Below are 14,246 nucleotides of genomic sequence, written 5' to 3' on the forward strand. Positions count from 1 at the left end.
ATGAACCAACAATGGAGAGGCTCCGGCCAATTCCCCCCAGCTCCCCAGCCTAGGACCCCAGAGCTGTACTGTTCTGCCCTGCTCAGAACCCAGGCCACCCCTCCCTCCGCGTGGAGAGGGTATTTAGCCTTTGTAATCTGAGCTCAGCATTCCCAAGCACTTCAAGCAAAACACACTGATTTAGGGAAAATATAAAACAGGCTTATTAACGACAGACAGACAGGTTTTAAATGATTATAAGTGGTTGGCATAAAAGGACAGCGATGGCTACCAAAGAACATAGAAATAAGCGCACAGTCTAAATCTTAAACCTTATTACACGAGGCAGTATTTAGGTCAGGGTCTCAAACACGCAGCCCGCGGGGTTCTTCCCTGTGAACCGCCAAGATCCCCATGGCCCCCCCGTCCCCTCCCCAGCGCTTCGCGTCCCCAGCCTAACTCCAGGCCAGGGGTAGGCAAACTAGGGCCCCGGGCCGGATCCGGCCCCTCAGGGCTTTGGATCTGGCCCGCGGATTTGCCAACCCCATGGTGCTGACGGCCCCACGCCGTCCCCGTGGCCCCGGCGGGAGGGGGAGCAGAGAACTCCGTGAGCTGTTCTTGCCTGTGGGTACCTCCCCCGCAGCTCCCATTGGCCGGGAACGGGGAACCGCGGCCAATGGGAGCTTCGGGGGAGGTACCCACAGGCAAGAACAGCTCACGGAGTTCCCTGCTCCCCCTCCCGCCGGGGCTGCAGGGACAGGGTGCCCACCACTTAGGGTGCCTACCCTGGTCCCGGTGCGCGCTCCTGCCACCCCGGAGCCGCTCAAGGTAAGCGGTGCCGGGCCGGAACCCGAACCCCTCCAGCCCTGAACCCCCTACCTGCACCCCAACCCTCTGCACACCCCACACTCCCTCCTGCACCCCAACCCCCTGCCCTGAGCCCCCTGACGCACCCCAACCCCCTGCTACACCCCGCACTCCCTGCCCTGAGCCCCCTGCTGGACCCCACACTCCCTCCTGCACCCCAACTCCCTGCCCTGAGCCCCCTGCTGGACCCCGCACTTCCTCCTGCACCCCCACTCCCTGCCCTGAGCCCCCTGCTGCACCCCATGGGCAGGGGTGGGAGTGGAGTGGGGGCGGGGGCAACGGGGGTGGGGTGATGCGGCCCTTGGGCCAACATATGAGTCCTCATGCGGCCCTCCTGGTGATTCGAGTTTGAGACCCCTGATTTAGATCAAGCAATGTCCTCACCCCACTGGATGTTACAGTCCTTACTGCATGGGCTTCCCCCCGAGCCTGGACCAGTCTCCTCAGATGAGCTTTGTCTTCTCGGCACCCAGGCTGTGTCCAGTGTAGGTGGGGGAGGAGAAAGGTGAAGACCTGATGCTCCTGTCCCTTGTTTTACACCCTCGGCCCATGTGCCTGGCAGACACTAGTCAGGCGTGTCCTGGTGGGCTTTGCTGGGTCATAGTGAACAGCCAGTCCCCATGTCGCAGTGACTGAGCAGTTACCGTTGTGTGGTGCTCGCGTGGTTGAGTCACACAGTTGATTAATGGGCGGTCAACACCCCCCTGAGCAGGGATCCTTTGTGTGTCACTGGCAAACTTACAGCATATTTCACTAACAACCATACAGCACAATTTCATAATGTTATAGACTCTAATAATAATATACATACGTGGACAGACTAGCGGGTTTCAGCAGATCATGACCTTTCATATGATACCTTACGTGGCATGCTTTGTATGAAATATCATGACAATATGTGGGGGCGACAGGATGTCATTCTGAGGTACGGTGTGTCACACTTACTCCACTTTCAAAGTGGATTGAGGAATACGTATTAACTAGCTAGTTAGTATGTGTTAGGAATTGTACGGGGTGTGTGTGTGAAGGCCATGTTGGATATGTCTACGCTGCAGTTAGACACCTGCAGCTGGCCCATGCCCGCTGACGGGCTCAGGCTATGGGCCTGTTCAGCTGCAGTGTAGCATGCAGTGCTGTTGTAGCCATATTAGTCCCAGACAAGCTCTCTCACCAACAGAAGTTGGTCCGATAAAAGGTCTGATCTCCCCCACCTTGTTTCTCCACTTACAGTATAGACAGCCAGGCTCAGCTTGGAGCCTGGGACCCTCCCCCATCATGGGGTCCCAGAACTCAGGCTTCAGCCTGAATATCTACACCGCAATTAAACAGCCCCTTGGCCCAAGCCCTGCGTGCCTGAGTCAGCTGGCATGGGCCAGCCACGAGTGTCTAATTGCGGTGTACACACACCCTTTAGTGCACACAAATTAAAGTTAGTACACAGTAAATCCTTGTGTAGACAAACCCTTCTGAGCTGTATTAGCAGGAATGTTGTAAGCAAGACACAAGAAGCAATTCTTCCGCTCTACTCCGCACTGATTAGGCCTCAACTGGAGTACTGTGTCCGGTTCTGGGGGCCACATTTCAGGAAATATGTGGACAAACTGGAGACAGTCCGGAGAAGAGCAACAAAAATGATTAAAGATCTAGAAAAATTGACCTATGAGGGAACACTGAAACAATTGAGTTTGTTTAGTCTGGAGAAGAGAAGACCAAGAGGGAACATGATAACAGTTTTCAAGTACATAAAAGGAGGAGGGAGAAAAGTTGTTCTCTTTAATCTCTGAGGACAGGGCAAGACGCAATGGGCTTAAATTGCAGCGAGGGCGGTTTAGGTTGGACATTCGGAAAAACTTCCTGTCCGGGTGGTTTAGCACTGGAATAAATTGCCCAGGGAGGTTGTGGAATCTCCATCATTGGAGATTTTTAAGAGCAGGTTGGAGAAGACACCTGTCAGGAATGGTCTAGATAATACTTAGCCCTGCCATGAGTGCTGGGGACTGGACTAGCTGACCTCTCGAGGTCCAGCCCTATGATTCTATAGGAGCCACATTGTTAAAGCAGGAGAGCCAGAAGCCAGTGGAAAGCTGTGTGTCTAGGGCTGTGCACAGCTAGCCAGAAAACCAGCACCAATATCACAGGAAGAGTCAAAAACTTTTTGTTTGTTTACTTATTTACATTTCAACAAATGCAATGTTGAGCTCAGTTGCTGGTCAACACCGCCCCCCCCCCCCCCCGATGCAGACACAATTTTTCATTGGAATTTATTCTGTTAATGGAAAATCTAATTTTCAACAACAAATGTCATTAAAAATGGAAAATTAAGAAAACTTTGGCCAGAGGTAGCAGTTGGGTTGTGGAAAATTTCTCTATTATGTCTGAGCGTTGGACTCCATGGAGCAACACTTCCCTTCATAAGTGTTTTGTTTTGGGGCTATTAAATATAGGCAGTCCTCAGACTTATGACGTTCTACTTAAGTTGAATGGCACTTACGAGGTGTCTAGATTGACACCCTGAATCGACTTGAGACTATAGGTTTTGAGTTTCCCACGCTCGTCTCACAATGGAGTAGTTGTGGTTCCGAGTTACAACGTTCCGACTTACGACGCAATTGTAAGGAACCAATTGTGCCGTAAGTCTGAGGACTGCCTGTATTCATGTATAAGATGGCGACTGCCCCCCTCCCCCCGCATGACAATAAATTGCAGAACTAGATGATTGCTGCCTTGTGAATTGCCTGAGAAGAAGTGAAATCTAGGTGTAGAACCGCTGTATTTTATTAAGACAGGTTTGTTAAATTAATATCCTTATTTGCCTTCTTTCCCCAAGAAACTATCTTAATGTACAGCTTTCAGGTTGAGACCAATGGACTTATCGTGTCTTTTGAGATCATAACATGACACATGATGATGAAACCTGAATTATTCTGTTCTCTCTCCCTTTTGCTTATTCTTGTAGGTCTTTGGAGGCCTTGTCTGGATTCTGGTGGCGTCTACCAAGGTAGCTGTGCCCTTACTGCAAGGCTGGGTTATGTTTGTTTCCGTGTTCTGCTTCACATTGTCAACTCTTCTCATGTGCCTCTATTTCTGCGGCGCTCATGGTGGAAAATCTTCCTGGATTGCAGTGGTAAGCTGATCCTGCCTTTGTATAGCTCCCTGACACACACAGTCTGAGCACTTTGGCCCTGATCCAGCCAACACTTGGGCATGTACTTGAATCAATGGGACTATTCACCGGTGTCAAGTGAAGTTAAGCATGTGTGCTGGCAGACTCTGGGTTTATATGCCTCTCACTGTGCCCTTGCAGGATGATCAAAAGCTGCTATCAGCCCTGAATCCAGAATAAGCAGCCTCCGTTGCTGCTGGCTCAGGAAGCCCAGCAGTTGTGCATGATGAGCAATTAGCAATGCTGTGTTTTGCATCTCACTCTATCCCCAGGAAGGGACTGTAGTCCACACCCCTCCTGATGTACCTCCCTTCCCTCTTCTCCTCCAAAGGCCTTTCTTTCTGGGGAGCCTTCTGCCCCCTCTGAGTTGTCAGCCATTGATAAGCTATAGCGCCACATGCGGGGAAAGGATGTTCTTGTGGACTAGATGTTGGCACGGGACTTGGAGGATCAGAACTACAGCTGGTTGGGAGTTTTCTGTCACAGGAAATAGTTTCTGCAAAATTAAAATTTTCCACAAGATAATTTTGAATTTGCTGAAATTTTTCAATTTTCTGCCAGGAAAATCAAAACAAAATATTTTGCTTTGGGTCGATTCACCACTAAACTGCATTTCCCAATGGGGACACTCTTGCCCTATGGGAACTTTAATTCAAACTGCTCATGTCCCCATTCGCTTATGGGCTGGTCTCCCTGGCCGGACTACACCTCTCCTGGTGCAACACAGGGTTCTCCTCTGACTGAGCCGCATGGCACACCATGTGAGATACATGATTTCAGGTGCATCACGGAAGATGAAGCATGGCCGGGGAGCTCAGCCCATAGGGGAGCATGGAGGCCTGAGATGCCCAAACTACAGCTCCCATGAGGCAATGCAGTTTAATGTTGAACTGACTTGAAGTGAAATGTTTATGGGTCAGTTCAACAAACTGAAATGCAAATTCTTGCTGCTTCCAAAATGAAATGTTTTGAAAAGTTATTCTGGGGAAAATTTCAATATTTCATCTTTGTCCCAGTTCAGCGGGGGTCGGGGAGAGGGGGAGTTGAAAATCAGAACTTCCCATGGGATGGCAATTCCGATTATTGCTCTGCTCTGACCCGAGTTCTGGTCCTGCGTCTGTGACAGACTCCCTGAATGACCTCAAGCAAATCTCTTTGCCTCAGTCTCCCCATCTGTTTAAACAGGGAAACTACTTCCCTCTCTCTCGGGCGCTGTGAGGGGCTCAGACACGACGGTTCAGGAGTGCCCTAGAAAATCGAATAATTCCAAGTTTCCCTCCCTCCCCACTGGAACATTCCTCCAGTGGCTGGGGAGGTGGGACGAAGAAGTCCCCCATGATGGCTAGCTGAGCAGGGTGGAGCCAGTCTCCTCAGGAGTCCTTGGTGGAAGAGGACAAGATGGCTCCTGGGCTCTGGGGAGTATCGTGCACCAAAGGGCTTCTTACGGCACCTCGAGAGCAGAGCAGCAGGCCCTGCCCCTCCCGCCGTAGCCCCGTATTGACGGGCCATGCCCTCCGGGGGCCCTGGCACGCGGAGAGGCATATTAGCCAGGCCCTTGTACCAGCCAAGACCATGCCGGGTGGGGATGTAACTGCTCTGCTCCTGCTTGGGGTCACTGGGCCTTCACCCCCATCCTCTCCTCCTTTCTAACAAGGCCAGGCCCTGCAGCTCAGCCTAGCTCATTACGTACAGGAACTCGCTCCCTAACCCAAGGCTACACTTTCCCTTCCAGTCAAGTCTCACCTCCACAGGGCTAGATTGTCTCTGTTTCTTCCCCCACCCAGGATGCCCTCCTCAGCTTAGGACTCCAGCTGTGGGACTGGGCAGCAAGGACGGCTGGCCCGATAAGCTTCCCTGCAAGGCAGGAGTGGGTAGAGAAGGGCGGGGAGTTTGGAGAGCCCTGGGTGCGTACAGGGTATGGGTGAAGTGACTTACACTCTGCCCACTAGCACTCACGCGCGGGAGGAATCGTGGCGCTGAGTTACGGCTGGTTTCCAGGCTAGACGTGCCACTCCAGGAGCACATGCGCTCCCTTGCCCAGGGCAGGCAGCATGGCTACCATGGCAGAGACGAGGTACTGCTGGGATTGCTGGTTTTGTTGCTTGTTGTCTCAGCGCAAGGGCACGGTGTGCGGCAACTGGGAGTTCAGCTCCCTTGCAATGAGGCCTGCTCCGAGTGGCCTCCCACACAGGCGCGATGTGAGGGAGAACAGCCTCCATATACCACAACCCTGTGGAAAATTGGGGATTTTGCCTTGAGTCAGCTCTCTTATTTATTGTTTGTGTTACTGTTGCACCTAGGTGTCCCAGTCACAAGCCAGGCCCAGATGCAAAGACCAGATCCTCAAAAGTATCCAGGCACCTAATTCCCTTTGGGAGTGGCCCATTGGGAATTAGGCACCTAAGTATCTTTGAGGATCTGGGCCACAATGCTGCTCCTCCCTGCCAAAATCTATTTGCCAAAATGCCAGACTTGGACACAATCCCATTTGCACAAACCACTTTGGCCTGAGTCTTAAGTTAAATGAACTAGTTGTGTTTGGCCCACAGTGCTTTTGTCGCTCTGCCGGGAAAGCGTGTGTGTGTTTTTTAGATTACCTTCTGTCTCTGACTTGAATAGTAGTCTTGGAAGCGATTGTTAATTATTATTGTTTTCTAGGATGCTTTCTATCATTCAATGGCTGCTCTGTTTTACCTGAGTGCCGCTGTTTTACAAGCCTCTGCCACCTATGCAGCCCGTGGCGGCGAATTGAAAACTTACCAGGAAGACATTGCAGCAGTGGTAAGTGTCAAATAGCTTTCACAGTGGAGGGGCGAACAAAATGTACCAGGAGTGAAAGCTGAATGGCCTGAATGGAGACCACCTTAGACCCAGCACTTCCATGAGGCGGGAGGGGGATAACCCTTCTCTCCCTCACTATGAGAATGAGCAGTGTTTGGTGGTTAATCATCCCCATCTATCAGACTCCAAAAGACACTGGGATCCAGGCCATTCATGTCCAATACAGGAGCCCTCCCTTTCCTAACATGCCTGCTGGTTTTAACATCTTTCTAGTATAGTATTACTGAGTGCTATGCTCTGTGGCCAAGTGGCTGCCATCCCCAAGCCCAGCCAGGGCTTCGTCCCTGCTGATCACAGGAGATGCCAGTGAAGATCTTTACTCGTGGCAGCTTCTCTTCTACCTGCAAAGAGTCTGGGGAACATGGTGGCCATCTTAACTGAGGGCCAACTGTGGCTTCAGCCCCATTGAAAGAAATGGCAGATGGCAGCCGTTTGAGAAAGGGTAAAAGTGTGTGAGATGCCACCAGAGATTGAGACCCCACCTATTGTGAGACATGCACAAATAGTATCATGAGGATCAGGGAAACCGATTCAAAAGCACCTAAGTGACTCAAGGACTTAAGCCCCGTTTTCAAAAGTGACTTCTGCACTTCAGAGCCTAAGTGACTTTCAGAGACACTTAGGATTCTCAAAAAGAACAGGAGGACTTGTGGCACCTTAGAGACTAACCAATTTATTTGAGCATAAGCTTTCGTGAGCTACAGCTCACTTCATCGGATGCATTTAGGATTCTAAATCACGTAGGTGACTTTGAAAATGTTACCCTTAGCAAGTCTGGAACGGAGTCATTGCTTTTGGTCTCCAAGCACTGTACTGGCTAATATGAGTACTGCTGAATGGGCAAATATAAATATCCGGTCAGCAAGCAATACCCGTCAGCAATTAACTGTACCTGACTCCAGCTTTCTTTCCATTGTAGGTATTTGCATTTTTAGCCACCTTAATGTACGTGATTCATAAAGGGTTCTCTCTGCTGAGATGGAAATCATCGTAAAACCTCCAGCACTTCCCCTAAGGAATCCATCTTGAGCATTCTTCTCAGTTATGATACAAGCATACGTCGTTAAATGGTTGCTCATTTTACACCGGTATACTTTGATGTACAGACTACTATACACTGCTTTGTACTTGGTACCATGACAACGAAGAAAAAACATCAGCCTGGAGATATCTATTTTTCAGCAAAATGGTTTCTTTTTGGTGTCTTCTAAGTCAGACACAGTTTTGTTGTAGGGAACTGGGAACCTGCTTTACTTCTCTCTGTTTTGTCCTATCTCCCGGGGACTGGGCCAGCTGTTGGAATGAATCCAGGGCATCTCCCAATCCCCTGTCAGTGAAGGGAGCCTCAGGCTTTGGTGGAACTTTGGTCTCAACGGTTTTGCCTCCTGAGGACTGGTATGCTTTAGTCTAACTAAAGTCTTTGGACTTAATATCGGGGTATCTGGGTGAAAATTAATTGGCCTGGAAAATTCAGGGAGGTCAGACTAGATGATCTAATCTCTGGTGGCCTCAAATTCTATGAAACTTTCAAAGGAAAGCCTCCCAGCTGAGTAACTTGATTCATTCCTGGGGTCTACAAATGAAACCATCATTCTCCACTGGCCCATCTCTTTGCCTTCCTCTCTCTTTCAGGTGACTTCCTTGGGGATTGTTTAATTTTACATAAACTACATGGAGAGTAGCTCAAATGGGCCCCGATCCTGCATTTAGCTCCATGCAGAACTCTGCTGACTTCATGGGGGCTCTGCAAAGCTGCAGGGATCTGCTTGTAGGATCAGGGCCATATTCTGTAGCAGCTGTCAAAGAAAGTAGATAGTGTCTGTTGGCTCTCTAGGCAAGACAGCCAGAAAAACGAGTGACATGTTCTGTCATTTTCTCACACTGCGAGCGAGAGTGGAGAAGAAGCAGATACATGAATTGGTAAAATTCACCATGTTGAACAGAATAATTTAAACTGCGTCAGCATTTTTAAGGTCACAAATACGTATACGGGCTGCTCTGACACACTGATGCCAACAGGCCAATTGCCACTGACTTCAATGGAAGCAGGAGCAGGGTCTAACTACTCAGAACCCTGACACGCTGAAAGGTACATGCCACATTTTCACATTTAGCTGCCTCATGTTAGACACCTGAAGCTGTATTTGGGAGCTTAATTTTAGGCACCTGACTTTGAATATTTTAACCAAAATATTTTCTCTTCTGGATCCAGACAGCAGCAGGCCCAGTACAAAATCTCCTGGCACATAGAAACACAGCTCTGGGATTTATTCATCGTCAGGCTTTTCCTTAACATCTAGCGTGACAGAACAGTATTTCAGGCAGTGACTATCAATGTTCTCTTCACCTTGTGATAAGAAACTGGAACAACTAGTCTGCTTTCCTGGGGGGATATGTGAATTTTTGCAAACTTTAAGGATATTCTTGAATTAAGAGAGCAAATTATACATCCCAAGAATTACTGTTGTCTTAATCAGATGAGGGAAGATTATTTAGATGGTGTGCTGCGTAGTCTGTAAACTAACTTTAAAATATTGATCAGCGCAATAGGGATAATAAACTATTCTCAAACAAATTGTTTGGTTTGTTCATTAGGAAGAATCCAAAAAGAAAATCTTTTGAAATATACAAATACTGCATAGCTAATAAAAAAAATCTTTGCCATGGATTTTCCAAAATGGTTTGTCCCTGTCTTCTTTTCATAGCCCCTGCAGAGATTTTAACACAATTACAGCAGGGCAGGTAAGATTAACTCTTAACATTGCTCAAAGATACATTTTCAGTAAATGTGCAGCCCCTAGGGAAAGTTTCCAAAGGTGACTCAGACTCTCGAAAGCCACTTAGCCAGCCAGGGTGTGTCTGCACAGCCCGTGGCAGTGAGTCTCAGAGCCCAGCTCAGAGCAGCAACCGTGTTAATCTGTATTCGCAAAAAGAAAAGGAGGACTTGTGGCACCTTAGAGACTAACAAATTTAGCATCCGATGAAGTGAGCTGTAGCCCAGGAAAGCTTATGCTCAGATAAATGTGTTAGGCTCTAAGGTGCCACAAGTCCTCCTGTTCTTTTTTAGAGCCCAGCTCGTCACACGTGGGCTTGCACTAACACTAACATGCTAAAAATAGCTGTTTGGGCACCGTGGCCTGGGCTGGCGCTCGGGCGCTGAACTTGCCTCCCTCCCTCCCTCGGCTGTTGAGCCGGAGCGCCGCCCTGAATGGCTACGCAGCTGTTTTTAGCCAGGTAGTGCAAGCGGCATGAGCCCAAGTCTGTCCGCCAGAGCTCTGAGTAAGTCTAACAAAGTCAATGGGATTTAGGCTCCTAAGGATGAGATTCACAAAGGGGATTTAGGTGCCTTTTAGATACTCTGTTGCCCAGGGGAGTTCACAACCCTGAGTTAGGCACCAGGGCTCCCTGTACAATGCATGACAGAGAGTCAGGTGCCTAAAAAGGGATTCACAGAAGCTGCCAAGCTAGCCACTAGGAAATGCGGAGGAGAGGGGTGGGGTGTCAAAGAAAGTTAGGCCCTAACTCCAGGTGGGGGGAGACACCTCCCCCGTCACACATTTGGGATTCTCGATCATGAGCCCTCCCTTTGAGTTGGGTGTCTAAGCCAGGCCAACCCCTCTTGCAAGCGAGAGCTGCCCCTCCCCCCGATAGCACTTGCGGGCTGGACGCCTGCCTAGGAGTTGGGAACCCCAGGTTCAGATCTCCACTCTGCCTGATTTGGAGCAGAGCCTGGATCTGAGACCCACGTGTCTATAGGCTATTCTGGGGTGGGTCCCCCAATCTCTCCTGGTGGAGCTGTTCCACTTCCTATGATATACTTGCATTGTGCCGGGGCACACGGCGCTAATCTAACCCGGCCATGACAAGGGGAGGGATAAGCACAAGGTGTATGGGGGAAAGATGGCTCCTTTCCAGGCTTGCTTGCAGCCGCGAGCCGTCACGGAGCCCGCAGAACCCCGAAGTTAGGAACCGGCCTCACGGGCAGTGGGCGCAGTCTCTGAGTCCAGGGGCACCACCAGTGCCTTCAAGCGCGTCCCAACCCCTTCGTTAGCTGGGGTAACCCTCAGCCAGCTTGCCCAGGCTCAGACACGCTATCAGCCGTAGCACTGAAAGCATTACCACGCCCCCCTCCCCCCCTCAAAAACAAATTGCAGCTGTCCGGGTTGGCCAGGGAGCAGAATCGCCAGCCAGGGCAGCCAAAAATAATGCCCAAACTCGCCAGTCCACGTCCCCACCCCTTTCCTCGGTATCACCACCACCAAGGCAAGTCCCAAAGCAACACAGCCGCCGTGTGGACCCAGCACCATGCAGCACCATGCCACCCTTTCCTCAGGACCTGTCTTATTAATAAACAGCTCACAAGCAGCTGAAAAACAACACAAACCCCTGGGTAACAGTGGCCCACCCTCTGCAAGCTGGGCAGGCAGCAACCCCGCCATCCCCAAGGCACCCCTTCCTGGGCAGTCCCGAGGGAGCGCCTAGGGCCCCATGCAGGACAATCACCACAGGGTCTTACACCCAGCCCTCAGCCCAGACTGAACCCACAATGTGCCTTTCTATGGGCTCCAGCATATGACTCTTGGTCAGCCGACCCCCCCCAGCTCCATCATGTGAGCGAGGGGGAGACCTCCGCCCCAGCTGTTAAAGGGCTGGGCCCTGCTCCGGACCCAGGTGAGGCCCTCACTTGGCTATAGCTGCCGTGTGCTGGGTTGGGCGGTGCCCTGCCCCCGTCCCCCCAATAGGACACATTAGTTTTAAAAAAAACAAACTAAACCCCGCAACCCAGACCATTTTTGGACAGGGTGTGTGGAGACAATTAGTGCTGCCAGCTCTCCCGCAGTTCTTGGGTGAGCTGACGCTGACCCCCGGCTGCAGGCAATCGCCCCCTCCAGCTTCCTGTCCCCTGCCTGGCAATTCTGCCCCCCCCCCCCCCCCCCCAGCTCTGCCCACACTTGTGCCCAGTTCCAGCACTGCGGCTTCTGGGGCTCATCACATCCCCGCTCTTCCAGCTGTGTGTGTGTGTGGGGGGGGGGCAGCGCTGGGGGGCGGGGGCTGAAAGTGGGGCTAGGGTGACCATCCAGCCCGTTTTTAATGGGACTGTCCCGTCTTTAAGCCCGCTTGCAAGCGTCCTGCCTTTTTCTAAAAACCGGGCAAATTGCCCAGTATTTTCTGCTCCCCCTGCTGGTAAGTCAGCAGCCCCAGCCCCTCCTGTTTGCGGCGGGCTGGCGGGCGAGTGTGGGCATGAAGGTGTGTGTCCCCCCCCCCCACGCCCGCGAAAGGCCTGTCCTCCCCACCCTGGCTGAAACCCTTTCCCTCGTGCCGCGCCCCCCTCCCTGCACTCAAACCCCGGCACCCCCCTCCCCAGGCTGAAGCCTCCATCCCTGGTGCCTGCCACGGGGCTGAAGGCAGGAGCGACGGGGCTGAATCCCCATCCCTGGTGCCCCCCTCTCCCCACCTGGGCTGAATCCCCATCCCCAGCGCTGCCCCACCGCCGCTGAAGCCCCGGCTCCCCCTCACTGAAACCTGGATCCCGGAGCTGAAGGCAGGAGCCACGGGGCTGAATCCCCAAACCCTGACGCCCGCCCCAAGCCAAGAGTGGTGGGACTGAAGCCGAGAGCCAGGGCTGAATCCTGGATCCCCGGTGCCCCCCCGGTGGGAGAAGCCTCCTGAGCCCATGGCAGCGTTGGGTGGGCACCGGGGGTGTTGGCCCCCCAAACTGCAATGCAAGCGCAGGGCAGTCCAGGGGCAGCTCCCCACATGGCTCCTTCTCTCCCCGCGCCAAGTCGGAGGCTGGAGGCCGGAGGCTGGATCCGGGCTGTGCCTGCAGGGCAGCTGCTCCTCCGGCTGGTGCCTGGTGCCACGGAGCTCGCAGCCGGGGTGGGCTCCCCTCGCCTGCTGGGGCAGGGGGTTCAAGCTGCGGCCCAGCCCCCTTTGCTCACGCAGCCGGTAAGAGCTGCCTGGGGGGACCCAGCTCTGTGCCTGGCAGAGCCCTGAGGGAACAGGGACGGGAGGGGAGCCCCCCCGGCACACAGCCCCTAGCTACCCCCTCCCTGCCCCCTGAGCTACCCCCTGGCCACACACAGCCCCAGCTACCCCCTGCCTGCCCCCTGAGCTACCCCCTGGCCACACACAGCCCCAGCTACCCCCTGCCCGTACCCTGAGCTACCCCCTGGCCACACACAGCCCCAGCTACCCCCTGCCTGCCCCCTGAGCTACCCCCTGCCCGCACACAGCCCCAGCTACCCCCTCCCTGCCCCCTGAGCTACCCCCTCCCGCACACAGCCCCTAGCTACCCCTCTCTGCCCCCTGAGCTACCCCCTGCCCACACACAGCCCCAGCTACCCCCTGCCCGTATCCTGAGCTACCCCCTGCCCGCACACAGCCCCAGCTACCCCCTGCCTGCCCCCTGAGCTACCCCCTGCCCGCACACAGCCCCAGCTACCCCCTGCCTGCCCCCTGAGCTACCCCCTGGCCACACACAGCCCCAGCTACCCCCTGCCTGCCCCCTGAGCTACCCCCTGCCCGCACACAGCCCCTAGCTACCCCTCTCTGCCCCCTGAGCTACCCCCTGGCCACACACAGCCCCAGCTACCCCCTCCCTGCCCCCTGAGCTACCCCCTGGCCACACACAGCCCCAGCTACCCCCTGCCTGCCCCCTGAGCTACCCCCTGGCCACACACAGCCCCAGCTACCCCCTGCCTGCCCCCTGAGCTACCCCCTGCCCGCACACAGCCCCTAGCTACCCCTCTCTGCCCCCTGAGCTACCCCCTGGCCACACACAGCCCCAGCTACCCCCTCCCTGCCCCCTGAGCTACCCCCTGGCCACACACAGCCCCAGCTACCCCCTGCCTGCCCCCTGAGCTACCCCCTGGCCACACACAGCCCCAGCTACCCCCTGCCTGCCCCCTGAGCTACCCCCTCCCAGCACACAGCCCCAGCTACCCCCTGAGCTACCCCCTCCCTGCACATAGCGCCAGCTACCCCCTCCCTGCCCCCTGAGCTACCCCCTACTCACACACAGCCCCAGCTACTCCCTCCCTGCCCCCTGAGCTACCCCCTGCCCGCACACAGCCCCCAGCTACCCCCTGAGCTACCCCCTCCCGGCACACAGCCCCAGCTACCCCCTCCCTGCCCCCTGAGCTATCCCCTGCCCGCACACAGCCCCAGCTACCCCCTGCCTGCCCCCTGAGCTACCCCCTCCCAGCACACAGCCCCCAGCTACCCCCTGCCCGCCCCCTGAGCTACCCCCTGGCCACACACAGCCCCAGCTACTCTCTGCCCCCTGAGCTACCCCCTCCCAGCACACAGCCCCTAGCTACCCCCTCTCTGCCCCCTGAGCTACCCCCTGGCCACACACAGCCCCAGCTACCCCCTGCCTGCCCCCTGAGCTACCCCC

General features: G+C 54.0%; 1 protein-coding gene across 3 annotated transcripts in view; it reads left to right on the forward strand.

Annotated features, from left to right (window-relative positions):
• MAL (mal, T cell differentiation protein) overlaps positions 1–9,528 on the forward strand; it is a 33,359-nt gene extending 23,831 nt beyond the window's left edge. For all 3 annotated transcript variants that reach the window (XM_043544226.1, XM_007058948.4, XM_043544225.1), the window contains exons 2-4: positions 3,803–3,970; positions 6,668–6,790; positions 7,770–9,528. In XM_043544226.1, coding sequence (XP_043400161.1) covers positions 3,803–3,970; positions 6,668–6,790; positions 7,770–7,810 — 332 coding nt within the window. In that variant the 3' untranslated portion in view covers positions 7,811–9,528. The remainder of the gene's footprint in view (positions 1–3,802; positions 3,971–6,667; positions 6,791–7,769) is intronic.
• The last annotated feature ends 4,718 nt before the right edge of the window (positions 9,529–14,246 follow it).

Source organism: Chelonia mydas, chromosome 3 (genome assembly GCF_015237465.2).
Source record: "Chelonia mydas isolate rCheMyd1 chromosome 3, rCheMyd1.pri.v2, whole genome shotgun sequence".
Lineage (NCBI taxonomy): Eukaryota > Metazoa > Chordata > Testudines > Cheloniidae > Chelonia > Chelonia mydas.